At 38.7% G+C, this 20,596-nt stretch overlaps 1 protein-coding gene and 1 long non-coding RNA gene across 6 annotated transcripts in view; one reads left to right on the top strand and one right to left on the bottom strand.

Annotated features, from left to right (window-relative positions):
• The window catches only part of LOC106869147 (5'-AMP-activated protein kinase subunit gamma-1), a 481,652-nt gene extending 461,254 nt beyond the window's left edge, over positions 1 to 20,398 (bottom strand). For all 5 annotated transcript variants that reach the window (XM_089357018.1, XM_089357013.1, XM_089357011.1 and 2 more), the window contains exon 1: positions 19,863 to 20,398. In XM_089357018.1, the coding sequence (XP_089213144.1) occupies positions 19,863 to 19,931 (69 nt within the window). In that variant the 5' untranslated portion in view covers positions 19,932 to 20,398. The remainder of the gene's footprint in view (positions 1 to 19,862) is intronic.
• Positions 1 to 20,596, top strand: part of LOC106869149 (uncharacterized) — a 131,790-nt gene that overhangs the window by 95,410 nt on the left and 15,784 nt on the right. The gene's annotated exons all lie outside the window — the stretch shown is intronic.

The following is a 20,596-nucleotide window of genomic DNA, read 5'->3' on the forward strand; positions in this document are numbered from 1 at the left end:
ATTAGTTTTTTCTTTTTGTTGTTGTTGTTGACTTACTAAAGTAAAATGAACTGGAAAGTCTATTGGTCAGCGAGAGAAAAAAAGATTTATTAAAGAGGGGGAGGAGGAAGAGGGAGAGGCAGAAACGATGGAGAGGTGCAATGGGAGAGAGAGAGAGAGAGTGAGAGTGAGAGAGTGAGAAAGTGTGTGTGTGTGTGTGTGTGTGTGCTGCATATAAGGAGAGGGAAGAGGGAAAGACATTGTGTTAGAGTAAAATGAAAAGCTGAGTAAGGAAAAAGAAAGATAGATAGACAGAGAGAGAGAGGGGTGGGGAGAGATTGATTAGATGAGGTTTTGTGATGGTAGAAAGCTTGATCGTGAGGAGAGAGAAAGAGAAAGAATAATAGAAAGGTAGGTTGGTGCTGTTTAGCCCAAGGTCAGACCTTGAGCATATCTGTGGTCAGAGCAATTTAAACCAAGATCACACAACTTCTTTTCATTAACAGTGTACCTTAGACTCCATTATTTTGTGTATCCATTTTTTGTTTTCTCCTTTTACAAGTTGGTAGGGTGAAGTTTGTTGAAGATTTTGACTGCTATGTCTAGCATGTTGAGTGACAGTGTAGAAGCTCACTTGTCCCTGGTAAAAGGAGTGGTACACTGATAAAAACACTGAGATTAGACAGGGAGATTTTAGATGGAGATATAGATCAGTAGTTCTCAACCCTTTTTTTTTAGTATTTGGACCTTTTTGGCCCTATTTTACCTGGACAGACTCTCAGAGCCATTCAATGGTTAAAAATATTCTGTTAGATTTTTGTAATTAAGTATTATTAGAGATTGTATAAAAATTGTTAAAATGTTTTGTGTATTGAAGATGTCTAAGCAATTTAGTGGAGATAAATTTTAGCAACAAAAATATGTGGATCATTCATGTATAGAGAGACAGAGAAAGAGACAGACAGATAGAGAGATACATTAACTATTTGGTATGTGGAAAGAGTGAGTGAGAGAGAGAGAGAAACAGAGAGAGATTGATAGATAAGTAGATACAGATAAACTATAGTACATAGAGAGAGAGAGAGAGAGAGACTGACAGAGAGACAGACAGACAAACAGAGACAGAAAGACAGGGAGAGAGAGACAGAGAGCGAAAGGAAGAAAAATGAGATGATGTGGTGTTGAGATGGTGAAGCAGACACTGGAGTGTAGTAGGGAAGAGTGCGACGGGGCTGGGGAGGTGTGCTGTTGTTTGTCCCCAGTCAAACATAATCGATCACATTTATGATCAATGGCTTTCCAGCCATAACCATTCCATTGAGGACATTGCAGTGCATTTCAGTTTCTATATTTTTTAAGCCAATGGAGTTTTTAAGGGAGTTTTGACTGCTGTCTCTAGCAGTCAAATGACCCCATAGGATAGGTTGGGTGGGAGGCAGTGCAGAGAGAGAGGGGGGGACAAGGGCTGATTGAGAATTTAAACGTAAAAATAGAAAGAGTGAGAGAGGGGAAGGAGGGATAGATAACAGGAGTAGTAGTAGTAGGAGGAGGAGGAAGCTGAAGGAAGTAGAAATGGTAGAAGCAGAAGAGGGAAAGGCTTTTATTCTGTCTTCCTTTCTTATTATTCAATACCTAATACAGGTGCGCGCGCGCGCGCGCGTGTGTGTGCCTTTGTGTGTCTCTATGTTTATGTATGGATGCTTGTGTGTTGTGAATATTTTATGAATGCGTGTGTGTAGTGAATTTTTTTTACCAATGCTTGTATGCTAGTGTGTGTGTGTGTGTGTGTGTGTGTGTGATAATATTGTGTGTGTGTGTGTGAAACAGGTAAGGAAGAAGTAGGAAATGGATTGTTTTCTGCTCTGTGTGTGTGTGTGCGTGTGAATGGAGTGTAAGGCAAGAGAAGATGAAAGAGAGAGAGAGAGAGAGATGACTGCTTAAGAGTGGAAGTGTAGAGAAATGTGGGAGATGAAGTGAGAGAAATAGATAAGGAAGAGGGAGGAGGAGGAGAGAGAGAGAAGTAAAGAATGTGTAATAGAAGCAGGGGGGGTGAAAGAGGAGGAAAGAGACAGATTTAGTGAAAGGAAAACCTGTTGGTGTGAATTTCCCTGGGTATGTAGGTGTACATATATGTAGGGGTAGCAACATGTGTTTAGTGTGTGTGTGTGTGTTTGCGTGTGAATATATATTATTATGTCTATGTATGAATTGTGATTCTGTGTATCTTGTGTGTGTATACACACACACACACACGCACACAAGTGAGCACATAAGTGCAAAACAAGGTGGTAAAATAGTACTCAAATACCAAAGGTAGAGTAATATGATTTTATTAAGGCTACAAAATTATCGCAAGACTTACTCAGCTTCACGTTCCCATTTGTTGGACGGACGAGATGAAAACGAATGTGAAACTCAGCACAACAGACTTGTGATAATTTCACAGCTCAGAGAGCACTGGCGGACCTGATCGGCTCAATGCTCGATGATGTTTTTGAGACCACTAACCAAGATGGCTCCAGCCCCATCAAGCAAGAGTATCAAGCAAGAAACAAAACTAGACATCAACACTTTTCAATTCTTGAAAATGAGACTGTGAAGATCTGGAAATGTCAGATATGGAGTTTGGAACTTTGCTATTACAAACTAACTGTGGGAATCTAATTGAAAAAATCTGAAAGATCTATAATAAGAAATGATAAAACTTTAACATAATTATGTAATTAATTAAATGTGTATGCACTTTATATATACAAAAATAAGAGGGATGACCAGCAAAAATGGACTCCTATATGCTAGAAATAGATGCCGAATCATCTAACCACGAAACAAATATATGTTCTCAGTAAAAATTCAGCGACACAACAGACTGTAAAAGGGCAAGACAAATGAAAAAATACTAAATAAAAACGATTAACCTACGTACCATGGTTTCACCTGTTAAAATTTACGTAAGTAAATATCTGCAGGATCGTCAGCGTAGTCTGTCGATTTGCGATGTAATTTCCAGAACTAGACACAGGACGTCCAACCGAAACGGAGCACGTGTAGAGTTCTACAAATTACATTCAGTGTATCCTTTTAAATGCCTTCAATCTGGCGCGCTAAGTCCGGAAATAATTCTGCAGTTAATAAATTTTTGCAGCTAATTTACCAGTTTGAGAAACATCATTGTATAAAAATTTATTTATGAGGGTAGAAATTGATATTAATCAATTTGAACCAGTGGTCTAGCATATTAAAAAAATCCGAAGATTAAAATTATATTACATACAAAAATAAGAGGGATGACCAGCAAAAGTGGACTCCTATATGCTAGAAATAGATGACGAATCATCTAACCACGAAAAAAATATATGTTCTCAGTAAAAATTCAGCGACATAACAGATTGTAAAAGGGCAAGACAAATGAAAAAATACTAAATAAAAACGATTAACCTACGTACCATATTTACTTGACAATTTATGCACCACATTGCAGAAATCACAATGTAAGTATATCTGAAAGGGTAGTCTTACACTGTTGTACCGTTGAATTACAAATAATGCTCATCTGTTATGTTCGGGTTAAAATTTCATCAACATCAAAAATATATGAATTTTCATTGGAGTTATGGCCGTTATGCATAGAATATAATTTCCAAATTGCAGACAAAATTTACAATCGATAAATGTCTTAGAACAACCAGTCTCTTATCTGGGAAGGCCTTGAAATCAATGTTACCAACTGGGGACTATGTGTGTCACAGTGATAATAAAAAGATTCAAAGGAGGTCTGCAACGAAATAATTTTACTCAACACTTTGCAAGTGAATCAGTGGAGGCAAAGATGCGTCTCATTTACTTGACAATTTATGTACCACATTGCAGAAATCACAATGTAAGTATATCTGAAAGGGTAGTCTTACACTGTTGTACCAGCTACAGACAGTGCTCATCTGTTATGTTCGGGTTAAAATTTCATCAACATCAAAAATATATGAATTTTCATTGGAGTTATGACCGTTATGCATAGAATATAATTTCCAAATTTCATAAAGATCCGTTCAGTACTTTTGACGTAGTTTTGGATAAGAAAACAAATGACTAATGTGTGTGTTTGTATGCATGTGTATGTGTGTGATGGGTGTATATATGTATAGATATCTGTATGCATGTATATATATGTATATATGTGTACATATTACATGTACATCCATATATATATACATCTACACATATGTATACATATACATATATGCATATAGATCTATATCTATATCTATACATATACGTGTACATATACATCTATATGTATACATATACATCTATATGTATACATATACATCTCTCTCTTTCTCTCTCTCTCTGAAAGTATCTGTCATTACAGTATCGAAATGTGATTGTTTCAGTTAGTGGAATAGTTTCATTTTTAAAGTGAAAGTATTTGACATGAGTGTTTTTGTTTCACTTTTGACACGTAATACTTAAATAGTGGAGGAGATATTATGTTGCCGTGGGCTCGAACTCTGCAAGAAGTTAAAAAAATTTTTTGACTAAAACACAACTGGAACCCTAAGTAAGGCATCTGTAAAATTTGAATGAAATTGGTTCCGTAGTTCTCGAGTTTTATGGATTCACACAGACAGACACACACATTCTCATTTTTATATATATAGATAATGTATACACACACACACACACACACACACACACATATATATAATATATGCATTCTTTTAGTTTTTCGGCCTAAATGCTGTGGCCATGCTGGGGTACTACCAGTACATATATATATGCTGCATCTGTAATAGAGTGGATGAAACCATTGTCCACATCACGAACGAATGTTCTAGACTTGTCCAAAACCACTACAAGTTGTGGCAACATGATCTGGTAGCAAAAGTGCTTCGTTGGAAACTATGCGAAAAGTGGAGTGGGGTAGAGAGAGGCAAGACGTGGTATGAGCACAAACGACAGAGTGGCAGAGTAGGGGACTAGCAAAATCCTCTGGGATTTTCCAATCCAAACAGTTCAGGTGCTAGATCATAACTGACTGGACCTAGTGGTGGTCAACAAGATGTACCACGTGCTATATAGTTAATGTTACATGTCCCTTTTGACCCACGAATAGTCACGAAGGAAGGCAAGAAAATGGATAAATACAACCGTCTTAAGTACGAAATAGTCCAGCTATGGAAAATCGAGAAGGTGAGTATAGTGCCAATTATCGTTGGGTCCTTGGGAACAATATCAGAAGGCATCAAGAGGAATATAAAGGAAATTGGAATAGAGTGCCCAGTAGAACTGTTACAAAAGGTTTGCCTCTTTGGCAGGGCCGGAATAATCAGGAAAGTATTAGATAGCTGAAAAGAACAGATAGCATGGGAGGGATATTTATTTGGCCTTTATGGACCTAGAGAAAGCATATGATTGTGTGGATTGGGATGCAATGTGGCAGGTGTTGCGGTTGTATGGAGTAGATGGTTGAGAACTGTTCAGAGTTTTTATAGAGAAAGTAGGGCGTACTTTAGGGTGGCTGGTGAAGTAAGTGAGTGGTTTGATGTGAAGGTGGGGTTAAGACAGAGTTGTGTGATGTCTCCGTGGCTGTTAACTTAAATATGGATGGTGTGATGAGAGAGGTGAATGCTAGAACCTTTGGTAGGGGAGCTCAAATGGTAGAACATGGAGAGAAATGACAAGCGAAGCAGTTGTTGTTTGCTGACGATACAGCACTGGTGGCGGATCGACAAAATTGCCAAGTTAAAAATCATAGCCTTTTCATGTGATCGTCCGAGTTGTGGACCAATCCGCGTCGAGACATCACGTGATGCAACTTTCTAGAATCTTATAGATAGGCATGCTTTGGGCGCCAAATTTCAGTTTGTGAACGATCGTAGCTACGCGAATCACATTCACATTTTGTTGCATTTAACGTTCGTTCTAATGACTTCTTGCTCAGCCTATTAGACAACAGCTACAGTTTCCAATCATAAACCTAGAATGGTATTTTTTTCTGTCGTGGCATCTTATTTACAGAGCCTACTTTTAACCCACTATTTTGTAATAACTACAGCATTGTCCTTTCAGGCTGTAAATATCGGGAAATATTTTATGCGATGAATAAAATTCTGTTAATTGTTCCCAAGTGTTGCGCATTGTGCATGAGACGCTGCCCGAAAGCAACTGACGTCTTTCTTTCTTTGACCATCGTAACATCGGTGACCGCAAGTCGTAACAAACACTTTGACAAATGTTTAATCGGATTTATTACATGATCCACCGCAGCAAGAAACGGCCTCATCCATCGTCTTCATTCAGCTAAACCGAAAACGGAGAGAGGGCCCTGGAAATTAAATAAACAATCACACTGACAATGGGGCTCTAGCATGGCCGCAGCTTGCGGCTGAAACTAGTAAAAATGTGTGTGTATGTGCGTAACACTAAAGAAAGCATGCGCTCCAAGTTACTATCAAGAGTAGACACACAGCTGAAATGATGTAATATAAAAAGTATTATATAACTTTTAAAACCGACAGAAATATAACGATATATTTTAACTTGTGAACCTACAAAACTAAATGTATGTTAATCTAAAGGTTTAGCAAACCATTTTGACATCATCAAAACTTGACTGGTTTAAAGTTTTTTTTTTAATACTTTTATTATATTTATATTATCTTATTGTTATATTTCGGGACGGACTTTTTTTTTTTTTTTGGCCAAATAAACACACGCCCAATATATTCGTTCTTCATTCGTTTATAACAGTTCTTACGTCCATTGTCCATTGGCAAAAAAGAAAAAAAATTAAGAAAAAAGAAAGAAAGAAAGAAAAAGAATGACCGTCCCGAAATATAACAATATTTATTTCAACACACGGTTTCACATCAGGAATCTTGCAACACAAATCCATAAATGTATATTATTTAATTATTTTTTTTCTGTAGTGAAACTGCCACATCTTGTTGCTCTCCAAGTACTTGAACTCCTTCACCAGTTCTAGACATTCCATCAACCTTACCAACCCCCCACTACCTTCGTTTCCTCAACCTCCATCTTGTCTCTCCACTTCGGCTTTTCTTCCACCAGCTCTTTCTCTTCCTCCCACTCCCGCATTCATCGCTCAGGTTCCTCTTCCTTCTGTCATACTCTCCTTCCTTCCTTCTATTCATCCTTTTCCTTCGTTCTATTTTCAACTCGACCATTCCACTGGTGCACTACCGAACAATCCCACGTCCTGCTTCTGATCCTCCTCCTCCTCCACCTGTTTTCCATTTCTATCACCTCCTCCTCCTCTATTTCTTCTTCGTCATCTTTCCAGTTAACCTTCGTCGCCCCATTGTTTGAAAGCTCCGTTTCTTCTTCCCAATCGACCTCAGGAATCTCCCAGATAGTCTCCAATACAGAGGCAAACCTCACAGATTTACCACTTTTCAATCTGCACTTCCGACACAAACATAAGTCTAACAAGTCCCTTTTCCGTGACAGAATACTATTTGAAAAGATGGAGCCTTTGGCTTCGTTAGTTTTTCTTTCAGAACAACATATGAACCTGCAAAAAGAGCGGGACACAAGTTTTTTCTGATTCGGTTTCTCTCTTGCATCTGATGAAGACGACTCTTGCGATATTAACGGATACGGTTGGGTCGGTGACGAGGTCAACGGAAACGACATTTCTTTCTTTTTTCTGTTTTTGTTTTTGTTTTCCAAATTAAATGCGCGAATATAAAAATCTAACGAAAATAAACGAACACAATAGAAAGATGAAGGAAAAGAAAGAAGCAATGGCGAAGTGACGTTGTCAATAAACTAAAATTCAGAGAAATTAGTGTTAAAACCAATTGGTAAATAAGTAATCAATCAAATACATAATTATACAAAGATAGGCTCATTATGTTAATTAAAATAATCAAAGATTATTATTTAGATTAAAGAAGTAGATCAATAATTCACATAAATATCAACCTGAGATCGATTTGCAGCAATTCCGACGACAACAGAATTGAAGTGAGCAAACTCTTCAAATTGTATTCATAGAATTGTTACGTCATAATCATTCATTTTTATTTATATTATATTTGTAAAGGTTTTCCTGAAAAATGTTTCGTTTTTACACATTTCTGGGAACCGTTAATTGTTTTTTTTACGAATGAGAACAGCCATTTCATTATTTAACTCGCAAAAATATTTTAAAAATAAATCAGCTTTCTTAAAGGATTAATTACCAAAAAATTACTATACATGTCCGTTTTCTTGAATATTTATAGTAAAGTTCACACACACACACTTTCCCATTCAGTCGTGTCCGACGATTGTTAATTGACCTCTCCACATCTGAAAAGTTTTTCAGTATAAAACTGTTCAGCAGCATAAGTTGGATGCTAGGTGATTAAATTCATTTGATACCTTAATGTGTGTGTGTGTGTGTGTGTAATAGTGTTGTGCAGTACAAAATGTTTGGCCAGATAGGTATAAAGGGCTGCCCCCAACCTACTTGCTTGGCCTCCTATTTCTAGCTGTTCGTTACCATTGGCTAACTCTTGTAGTGTATTCAGAAGCAAACAGGTGTACTCGCATAAGTCTTCCCTGCCAGTATCCGACAGTACCAAGATTTTTGCTAGGGCTTCCCCTTAGGCTTTACACAAGCAATGGTTATCTTGTAGCCCCAGGCAAGCAATCTCGGAACAACATTGCACGCCAAACATAGAGTGCATTGGCGGATATGCTCTGCGCTTCTGGCGTGTTGGTGGGAAGAAAGAGACGGCAGAGGGAGAGGATACACAGGGACAGAAAATAAGATATTGCGATTAGCTTTGGTGCAAATTTCAACAGACTAAATTTCTGACAACCCCCTATTGCTTGAGGTTGGGACCTGTTGACTTATCACTGTCCGTCCCCTTCATAATGAAGATTGTTGAAGAACACGAAAACAACACAATAGCTCTTCAGTGTGTAGCTACCATTTAAGAATCTATCTGTACGTACACACACACATATGTATGAAGTGGCTTTGTAGTAAGTAGCTTGTTTACCAACTACATGGTTCCGGGTTCAGTCCTAACGCGTGGTGCCTTGGGAAAGTGTCTTCTACTATAGCCTCGGGCCAACCAAAGCCTTGGGAGTGGATTTGGCAGATGGAAACTAAAAGAAGCCAATCGTATATATATATATGTTTGTGTGTCTGTTTGTCTCCCCAACATCGCTTGACCACCGACGCTGGTGTGTTTACGTCTCCGTAACTTAGCGGTTCGGCAAAAGAGACCAATAGAATAAGTACTAGGTTTACAAAAGATAAATCTTGGGGTCGATTTGCTCGACTAAAGGCGGTGCTCCAGCATGGCTGCAGTCAAATGAATGAAACAAATAAAAGAATATATATTAGTATATGTGTGTTTTTGAGGGCTTAGTGGTCAGGGTGTTGGACTCGTAATCGTAAGATTGTGATTTCGACTCGTGGACCGGGCGATGGATTGTGTTTTTGAGTCAAACCCTTCTCATTTCACATTGCTCCAGTCCACTCAGCTGGCAAAAACGAGCAATCCTGTGACGGACCGATGTAATAACGCCATGAAACCAGCCCTCATGAGCCTGGCATGGCTCGGAAAGGAAGCATATATATATATGTATGTATGTATGTATATATATATATATATATATATATATATATATATATGATGTGTGTTTACATGTGTACATGTATGCTCTCCATATATAAAGGCGGTGAGCTGGCAGAAACGTTAGCACGCCGGGCGAAATGCTTAGCGGTATTTCGTCTGCCGCTACGTTCTAAGTTCAAATTCGGCCGAGATCGACTTTGCCTTTCATCCTTTCGGGAATCGAACTCACGATCGTGAGCCGAATGCCCTAACCACTGAGCCACGCTTATAACTACTTCTATTGACAACCCCCTAGATGCACAAGACTTTACAATCTTCAATGTCTCCTTATCATTGATAGCAAGTTAAAGCTGTTGGGGTGGGGCTCTTTATCTAGTTAAAGGGTGAAAGAACCATTTATAGGCTTCAGATAATAAAAATTCTAAGTTTCTGGGCAAGCATTCAGCACAAATGTGGGATACTGCCAACTGTGATAAATGACAAACACATCTACATCGAATGGTGGAAGTTCCTCTTTTAATTGCTTAGTAATTCCATTGTGGATCCTATCGTTATATCGGCATCGTCGGTTCCTATAACCAGTGAATTTTTTATGAGGGGAGCTCAGGTGACAACTCGAGTTATTTCCCCCGTTCCCTGCGCTCGATCAAAGCTGAAAGGGTAACGATAAAGTACTCGATAATCTTTTATTTGGAGTATCATGAAAGTGAAAGAGAAAATTCAACAATAACCGATAGTGCTGAAAATAGGGTGGAAAGTACTTGGTGGGGGGGAGAAGAAAAAGGGGAACTATTGTGAAAATGTCATGATCTGAGGTAAAATGCTAAATAACATTTTTCAAACTGTTACTTTCCCTGTTAAATGCTAGATTCGAAATTTTCCTGCAAAATGCTTAGAAAAAGAATCTTAGATTCAGCATTAAAAATGCTAAATTAGCAACACTCCTGAATATCTTTTAAAACAGGTGGAGCCCATCCCTCTTACTCAGTTTCTTTTACCTGTTCTGGAAGAGAGAGAGAGAGAGAGCAAAAGAGTGTATGTGTGTGAAGGGCGGATGGGGAAGAGAGAGAGGTAGAGAGAGATATGTTTACACGCATGTATGTTCGTGTGCAGGCGTTTGTTTTAATCAATAGCGACCCTATGCGCAAGTGGACATAACTCTGATAGCTTACTGCGTAAATATAACTTCAAGGGAGGTAAGTCTCATCATACTAGCGATAACGAACACCTACACGCGGTTAACAGGGCTGCTAGAAATAGCAGCCAAAATAATAACCAACTGCCTTAAAAGAAAAAAAGCAAGAAAAAAACTTGATTTTAATATGGCTACTTCTCTGAGAACTGGGGTGTTTAGAAAGTAGGTTTTGTTCGTACACACACTGAAGCAATCTGTAGATAACTTCTTAAGCCCCACATCTGGAATATACCTCTATGTGTGCGTGCGTGTGTGTGAATGAATGGATCTCTGTCAGTTCTGGTAATGAGTGTTCAAGTGTTCCATCACCAGGGTTTCCTGTTCATTGGTTTCATTTGCAACTAACAGAAAATTCCACAGACATATCATCGACCCTTAACATAATCCTCAGGTGCAATTAGTGTAATGACTGTGCCCCATTAAATTACCGGTACAAGCCCTTCAACTGGCTTCCACACAGTTTCCATCTGTCCATTTTCAAGCACAAGGCTTGGGTCAACTTAAAGGTAGAGTAAAAGATATCTATCTGCCTGAGGTGCTTTGTGGTGAAATTGAGCCCATGCTTGTCCATGACATCGGTATGTACACACACACACACACACAATTATACATGTACATGTATACGTACGTACATACTTACATACGTATGTGTATGCATACAGACATACGTACATACATAGATATATACATACGTACGTGCACATATATACGTAAGTACGTACGCACATACGTATGTATGTGCGTACACACACATATACGTACACACACATACATACACAGTGACTTTCGACTCAACAGGTGTGACTGTCACTGACCGATTATCTTATCATCCAAAATGTTAAAGACGATGGCTGTCAGCAACACCTTTTGATGCCGAAGTCAATAACAACTTGCACAGATTCTTGCCAAGGAGTCCCAGAGACAAGCAAGAACAAGATTTCCATCTTTATAATGAGGCAGGTGTTATTCCAGAATTGCCTTCTCCGAGAAAGATGTCTAACTGAAAGCTAAGATCTTCTTACTTCCGGTTGTTGGATGGTCGTTGACTCTGCTGAGTTCATCCATCCTTTGACGGATTTCGTTTTTCATCCTGCAGGCTGTCCAACGAAGGCCTCCTTCCTTACCAAGCAGACTTAGTAGGGTTGGTAGTCTAGTTGTAGAAGGCCTGACCATGCCACAAGTTGTATTGGGCTACATGTTACCAGTAGCACCGAGACTGACCTGATACAGGTCATATACATATACACATACCTATGTAACACGTGTAATTCAGTTCGTATACACACACGCACATGTAAACATATTTGTAAATAGGTACAGACAATTACACACACACACACACACACACACACATACGCACACACGCACACATACATCTTTAAAAAAATGCGTTGAAGGTTATGAAAACAAAAACTGGAGAAATTATCGTTGTCGATGTGCCTTTCAGTGCATGCATTTGTGTGTATGTGTAGGTATATATTTACGGGGGTCTGTGTGTGTTTGCGTGTGTTTTTAGTGATTAAAAGAATGTATGTGTTAGCAAGTGACTTAGTATGTGTGTGCGTGTGTGTAAGCTTTTTTTTTTCTTAACTGGAAGAGGGCCAAATGTCTACGTGCCTTACTAACACTCTCTTCCTATGGTTTATATTTGAATAATGATTAGTAGTAGCTGTTGTGCATTGTCGTCTGGTCCATACCACACATTGTTCGATCTACGATTTAACCACACAACAAACAAAAGTGGTTAAAGAAGGTGGCAGACACAGCTTTCTTGCAATGACAACTTCATATGTTGGTTCCACCAAACTTCTTCATACCGAAAATTAAGAACATTCAAAGACAAGGATGAATTTGGAATCGAAAAGCAAACGTCATATCTTAAAAAACTGGAGGAAAAACACACACATACACATATGTGCATAACTGTAGAAACATATGCATATCTGTCCGTATGTACGTACATGTGTACGTACATATAGACAGATAATAAGTGTTGTACACAAATTTAAGTGTATGTTTGTGTTAGTATCTAAACTTACATATGTGTACGTGCATTTCTGTGCATGTACATGTGTGTGTATGTAATTATTTATGTATATTTGTTAACACCTGTTTGAGCACATGTATTTGCGTGTGTATATTCATGTTTGTGTGTGGCAAGGTGGAGGAATCTCCACCAGTAATATATATATTTATATGTATTTATGTAAACGTACATATATCTGTATATGTGAAAATACTTGTATATCAAATCTCAGCTGCTTTTGTGTATAAGAAAAAACATGTGTATCCCCCATTAAGATGAGTTTAAAATCTGTGGCTACACAAATGTAAACATGTATCCATCAGCCACCAATGAAAGGTTTATTTTTGTATCAAATGCTTAAGCTTGTTTTTTTTACCTACGATGCCTGTGCTTAAAAAAAGCAAAATTCTTACATCATCATCATCCTTTAACGTCCGTTTTTCCATACTGGCATGGGTTGGATGGTTTGACAGGAGCTGGGTAGCTGCCCAGGCACCGTGTTGGTTTTGGCATGGTTTCTACAGCTTGATGCCCTCCCAAACACCAACCACTTTACAGAGTGTATTGGATACTCTTAAACAGCACCGGTACAGGTGCGTTTACGTGGCACCAACACCCACAAGACTGCACGATTAGGAACGCTCAGCTGGAGAGGGACATGGGCAATCATGCTTTTACTTAGCTTAACACGTCTTCTCAAGCACAATAAACTGCCCATAGTTTCGGTCCCCTGTCATCTGCTCTGTGAGACCCAATGTCTGAAGGTCCTTTCTCGCCACTTCTTCCTACATCTTCCCCTTCCACATGTTTCCTCCACAGTCACAGATCAGCACCTCTTTATGCAATTGTTTTCATCCATACACACTACATGACCATACCAGCGCAACCCTCTCTCTTGCACATTACATCTGATGCCTTGTGTTCCCAGTTTTTCTCTCAAATTCAGCAGAGCATGCTGGCTTCATTCCTTTCAAGGCGTTGCATGTCCTCAGTAATCACTGCCATGTAGCACGGCTGTTTGTACACACACATCGTACAGCCTGCCTTTCACTCTGAGGAAAAGGTCCTTCGTTACTAACGGAGGTAGTAGCTCTCTGAATTCCACCCAACCCATTCTTATTCTAACAGCTCTGCTTTCGGAACAGCCTTCACCACTGCTAACTTGATCACTAAATAACAGAAACTGTCTACTACTTCTAAGGATCCCACTGGATGTATGAGGGAGTCTATTTTCTGGTGTTTAATGTACCTGCACATCAACCACATGTAAGGACTACTTTTTCTGTTAACCTTCCTCTGATACCACTGCACCTCTTCTGTTACCATAGCTTGTACTGGGTTACAACTTATGAAATTCTTCCAATACCTTTTCAACATATCGAGCAGGGCCATCTCCCTGAAGGAATCTGTGATTTGTCTGTTTTCCTACTTACTAGGACTTTGGTCTTTGCTAAATTAACTCCAAGGCCCTTTGGTTCCAGACCTGAAATTTCTTCTCTAGTTCTGGTAATGATTCAGCAATAAGAACAAGGTCATCAGAGTAGAGGAGTTCCCAAGGGAGCTTAAATTCTTGTTATAGCCTGGAGGACTATGATAAACAAGATGAGGCTGAGAACTGATCCCTGGTGGGTTGCTTCTTGTACACTAAATTCCTTGTTACACTCATTGGCAATTTTCACCTTACTGACAGGATTCCTGTAACTGATTTTTACAGCTCTCATCAACCACTTGTCTATCCCTAGTTTCCACGTTACCCACCAGATAAAGTGGCAAGGGACCTCGTCAAAGGATTTCTCCATGTCAACAAAAACCAAGTACAGAGGTTTGCTTTTGGCCAAGTACTTCCCCTGCAATTGTCTCACCAGGAAGACAGCATTAGAAGTGCTTCTTTCAGGCACAAAAGCAAACTGCATCTCATAAAGGCTAACTTTCTTCCTAATTAATTGAACTATGGCCTTTTCTGTAACTTTCATCACCTGATCCAGCAATTTGATGCCTCTGTAATTATTTCTGCTTAAAGCATCACCTGTCTCTTTTGCTGAACCGCTAAGTTATGGGAACCCAAACACATCAACATCGGCTGTCAAGCGATGGAGGAGGGGAGCAAACACGACGGGATTCTTTCAATTTCCGTCTACCAAATCCACTCTCAAGGCTTTGGTCAGACCAGAGGTTATAGTAGAAGACATTTGCCCAAGGTGCCACACAGAACCATGTGGTTGGTAAGCAAGCTACTTACCACATAGTCATGCCTGCGCCTATATTATGTCTTATTTTGTTTAACTGTATCATATTAGCTATTTCTGTTTTTACAAACAGTTTGAATGTATGTAAAAGGTATATATATATATATATATATATATATATATACACACACATATACAAATAAATATGTATTGTTTATTCTTAAGTTACTTTTTTTTATTATTTCTGTCTTTAGAAAGTAATAAGTGTGTATATAGGAAGTATATATGTGTGTGTGCATATATAAATAGATGTGTGTATATATATTACATTTTACGTTATTATACTATTTCTTTCTTGGCTCTATGGTAGTTGGAATGTATGTGGGAGGTCCATACGTGGGCACGTATGGATGAATACGTGTGTGTGTGTGTGTGTGTGTGTGTGTGTGTATTCATGCATTTGTAATAGAAACGGTGTGCATGCATAAACATATGCACTGCACAGTATGTGTGGGTTGTACTTTCATCCTAAAACATTGATATAAACACTGAAAATAGGGAGAATAATAGTAAGACACTTGTATGTATGTACAGGTGGATGTGCATGTGTGAGTGTATATATATATCATCATCATCATCGTTTAACGTCCGCTTTCCATGCTAGCATGGGTTGGACGATTTGACTGAGGACTGGTGAAACCGGATGGCAACACCAGGCTCCAATCTAAATTTGGCAGAGTTTCTACAGCTGGATGCCCTTCCTAACGCCAATATATATATATATATATATATATGTATATATATACATATATATATATATATATATATCTCCTTATCATCATCGTTGTCGTTTAATGTCCGCCATCCATGCTGGCATGGGTGGAATGGTTTCACAAGAGCCGGCCAGGCAGAAGCCTGCACCAGACTTCTGTGACTGTATTGGCAGGACTTTTACAGCTGGATGCCCCTTAGTTCACAGGTGATCTAAATCTGTTATTGAATGTTGATATGTTTGCATCTTTTTTCTGGATGTTTACCATATCAGGACTTTAACTCACATGGATTGCACCTAAGGACTTATGAACTTATTTCTACGAGATCAGAAAGTTGAACTGTGAACTTTTATGCTTCTTTTTTCTTCTCTTTCTTCATCTCCTTATTCATTTACTCCTGCCCCTCTATGTCATCATTCCATCAATCTACACCCTTCTCAATTTCCCTATTTGTCTCCGCTGATGAAATATCCCATACCCTAGGATATCCCAGAAACAGCTGTAAGACTTTGGATTTTTTCCAACACTAATAACGTATATGATTTGAGATGTTTGCCTTGCCTTAACGTTCGTTGTCCTCTTTAATAATTATATAAATATTTTATATAGAGAGATTTGCTATATATATAGAGAGGTGTGGCATATATAGAGAGATATAGCATATATTGATATGATGTAATATAGCTATGTAGCATACATAGAGATATGGCATATATTAATGTCATACATATAGGAATAGGGTATATATTACTACGGTGTGTATAAATTTTAAACTGCATTTCCGACTAAACACTCGCTCAATAATTAAGAATTAATGAGAAAAGGTTGCTGTATATGAATATCTTTTATTTTTTATTGCTTTTGATCATTGGACTGCGGTCAGACTAGAGCACAACCCTGAGGGGTTGAGTTGAACAAATCGATGTCTAGTACTTATTCTATCAGTTTCTTTTGTCAAACTACTAAGTTACAGGGATGTAAATAAACCAACACTCATTGTCAAGTGTTTGGATGCATAAGCACAAAGATACACACACACACACACACACACACACATATATATACTTACACACACACAGAGTGGGCTTCCACTCAGTTTCCGTTTGTCCAATTCTTCCACAAAGCATTGGTTGGGCTGGGGTTATAGTGGAAGACACTTGTTCCAGGTACTTTACTGTGGGACTGAACTTGAAACCATGTGATTACAAAGGGAAATTTCGTGGGTCATTTTGGAATTTGCTTTTCTTTAATCAGTTGGAGATTCAAGCAACAGAGATTATTGGGAAAAATAATAATAATAATAATATGTTTGATGTGAAATGCTTGTGTGTGTGTATTTATATATATAGTAAACAAGTAAAAGAGCATATATATATATATATATATACACATATACTCTTTTACTTGTTTCAGTCATTTGACTGTGGCCATGCTGGAGCACCGCATTTTGTCGAAGAAATCGACCCCAGGACTTACTCTTTGTAAGCCTAGTACTTATTCTATTGGTCTCTTTGGCTGAACTGCTAAGTGACGGGGACATAAACACACCAGCATCGGTTGTCAAGCAATGGTGGGAGGACAAACACAGACACAAAGGCACACACACACACACAAACATATATATATATATATATATATATACGATGGGCTTCTTTCAGTTTCCATCTACCAAATCCACTCACAAGGCTTTGGTCAGCCTGAAGCTATAGTAGAAGATACTTGCCCAGGGTGCCACAGTGGGACTGAACCCAGAATTATGTGGTTGGGAAGCAAGCTTCTTATTTCTTCACTGCCCACAAGGGGCTACACACAGTGGGGACGAACAAGGACAGACAAACGGATTACGTCGATTATATCGACCCCAGTGCGTAACTGGTACTTATTTAATCGACCCTGAAAGGATGAAAGATAAAGTCAGCCTCGGTGGAATTTGAACTCAGAATATAGCGGCAGACGAAATACCGCTAAGCATCTCACCTCTCACCACACAGCCCACGCCTGTGCCTATATATATAAATATATATATATATACACACAGGGCCAGCTCAAGGTACCAGCAACTCAGGCAGTTACCCGGGGCACCATGTGCTAGTGGGGAACCAAGGAGGGCGTGACAAAGACAAAGAAATTTCCATGACTGTCAGCTTGTACATGTTGAAGTTAAACTTGCCCGGCACACCACCAACCCTAGGGATAGCCCTGTGTGTGTATTTATATATATGTGTGTATGTGTGTATTATATATATGTATGTGTGTATTTATATATATGTGTGTATATGTGTCTATCTGTGGATGAGTGTGGGTGTGTGTGTTCATTCTAACATGTAAGCTGACCACACAGAAGCAAGACACACGCAAAGAAATATTATATTGCAAACTTGCTCTGAATGATTCCAACACAGAACTGAAGAACTAAACAGATGCTGAAACGGTGCTTTGGCAGGATACAAACGTAATTTTCCAGTTCAGTGAGAATGTGGAGGATGAGTGTGTCTGTTATTATTTTATTCTCTGTATTCATTGGAAGGCTTTGTGAGTAGATTCTGTGGATGGAAACTGAAAGAAGCCTGTGTGTGAGTGAGAGTGTATGTACGTTAGTGTTTCCTTGTCTTGACAATGATGTGATTGTTCGAAATGAATGTCATTCATTTCTAATATTTTGCTAAAAACATATCTGACCATGGGCAGGTATTATTATCTTCCTTGGAAGCATACAAGTGTTAGCAACAGGAAGGGCATCCAACTTCAGAAACTCCATTTGAGCCATACAGGTATGGAAGAGTGGATTCTAAAACAATGATGATGATGATGATGATGATGATCTGTGGCTAACAACTCTTACACCCAATCCACATGGCCATCCCACGTGTTCCTCACAGTAAAGAACTCTCCTCACAATGGCAGCTGTTTCTTTTCCTCTCAGCACAGCAACATGTCAATTGGTTGGTTTGACAGAGGAGGGGGGAGTGACAGTCAGTGGTAGGAGTATGAGGTGAGATAGAGAGGAAGTGGGTGACACAAGAGAAGAAGTAGGAGGAGGACAAGAGCAAGTATAGTGAGAGGGTGAAGGAGGAAATAGGAGAGAGACTAAGTAGGAGGAGAGTAAGGTGAAGTGAGGGTGAGTGGGAGGAGGATCAGGTTGAATGAGAGAGAGAGAGAGAGAGGGAATTGGTAAATGGAGACAAGTGAGGAAAATGGGAGGGTCAGTGAGAGGAGAGCCAGATAAAGGGATTAAGACAGTGTGTCCCTTTTATTTTGTTGGTTGCACATCTTGGGAATTCATTATCCAATGGGTCCCTTTAATATTTTAAGGAAGTTGATTTGAGGGAGATTTCTCTATTGTTTCTAGCAGGTCAGGTGTCTTCATTTACAACTCAATCGACCAGGCTTAACTAAGAGATAAGTATTTATTGACAATTGACCCAATGTAATGTTAAGGATTTGGCAGAAACTATGTAGGCCCCTCTGATAATCAGTGTAACATATTAATTAATTGGGACTTGACAATTAAGGAGAAAAATCATGGATCTCCTCTCTCTCGGTTTCAATAATGAGTTCTGAGTTATACAATCAATTGAACTCATCAAATTTGGATATAGATTGGCAAGTATTCTACAGGCATACATACCCTAAATGGGATTTTCAGTTTGGATCAGTGTAATAAAGTTGGCCCTTTGAGCCACGGGTACCATCTGTCCAGCAAACTGTCACACAGTTTCATCCAGTTTCATTCATGAAGCTTAAGTCAGCTTGAAACTATGGTAAAATACTTGTACAAGATTCCACACAGTGGAATTGAACCCAGGACTTTGTGATTGGGAAGCAAACTTCTAAACTGCTCAACTAAGTCTGTGTCCAGATGAGAAAGATCCAAGGAAAAGTTACACAAAATGGAATAAAAAAAAGACTCAAATAAAACCAAAGCGTTCAGACAGAAAGATGTGTAATTTGGGTAAAGGAAAAATGTGTAATTTGGGTGGGAAATGTGTGTAATTTGGGCAGAGAAAGTGTGTAATGTGTGTGGTTTCTGTAAAGGAAAAATGTGATTCAGTTGGGGAAAGCAGAAAAAGCAAGTTAAATATTACAGAGCCTCTTATTACTCACCGATTTCCCAAGGTCTTTTACAAAATGGTACTTCAAAAGTGACTTTCTCATGTCGTGTATATAATCCATGTTTGTCTTTTTACCAATATTCTTTGGCACAGCACAAAATAGAAATATCAAAGTTCCCTTTATATATCTGTGTGGGGGTAAATGTACACAGAACTTCTGAGAGTTTCCAAAATTTCTTCAGGTTGCCGTAGCAACCTCAGTATGTCTCTTTTTCTCACTCCAATCACTATACAGGAAGCACGTGTTTAGTAATCTCTCTCTTTCACTCTCTCTCTCTTTTCTCTCTCTCTCTATCATGCACACACACACATATATAAATACATATATATTATCATACAAATTTACAATATATATACATACACACGCTTACTATATCACTTTCTCAGTTTCTTAATCTAAGTATGTAAGCATCTCTCTCTCTTTCGCTTTCTCTCAGACCCACACACACACACACACATTTTCTTTGCATCATTATCTTTCTCCATTTTTATTTCTCTACTTTTACTTTTGTCATTTTCTTTGTGTGTATATGTCTATATATACACACACTCACCCCCCCCCCCCTTATAAGCACTGGCATCTCTCTTCTTTCTGTCTACCTGTCTACATTTTCCATCCCATAACATCAACACACACTCCTGCATGCACACATCTACACACACACACACACACACACACACACACACATATATATATATATACACACTAAACATAATGTGTATATT

This window comes from Octopus bimaculoides, chromosome 9 (assembly GCF_046866305.1).
Source record: "Octopus bimaculoides isolate indiv1 chromosome 9, ASM4686630v1, whole genome shotgun sequence".
NCBI lineage: Eukaryota > Metazoa > Mollusca > Cephalopoda > Octopoda > Octopodidae > Octopus > Octopus bimaculoides.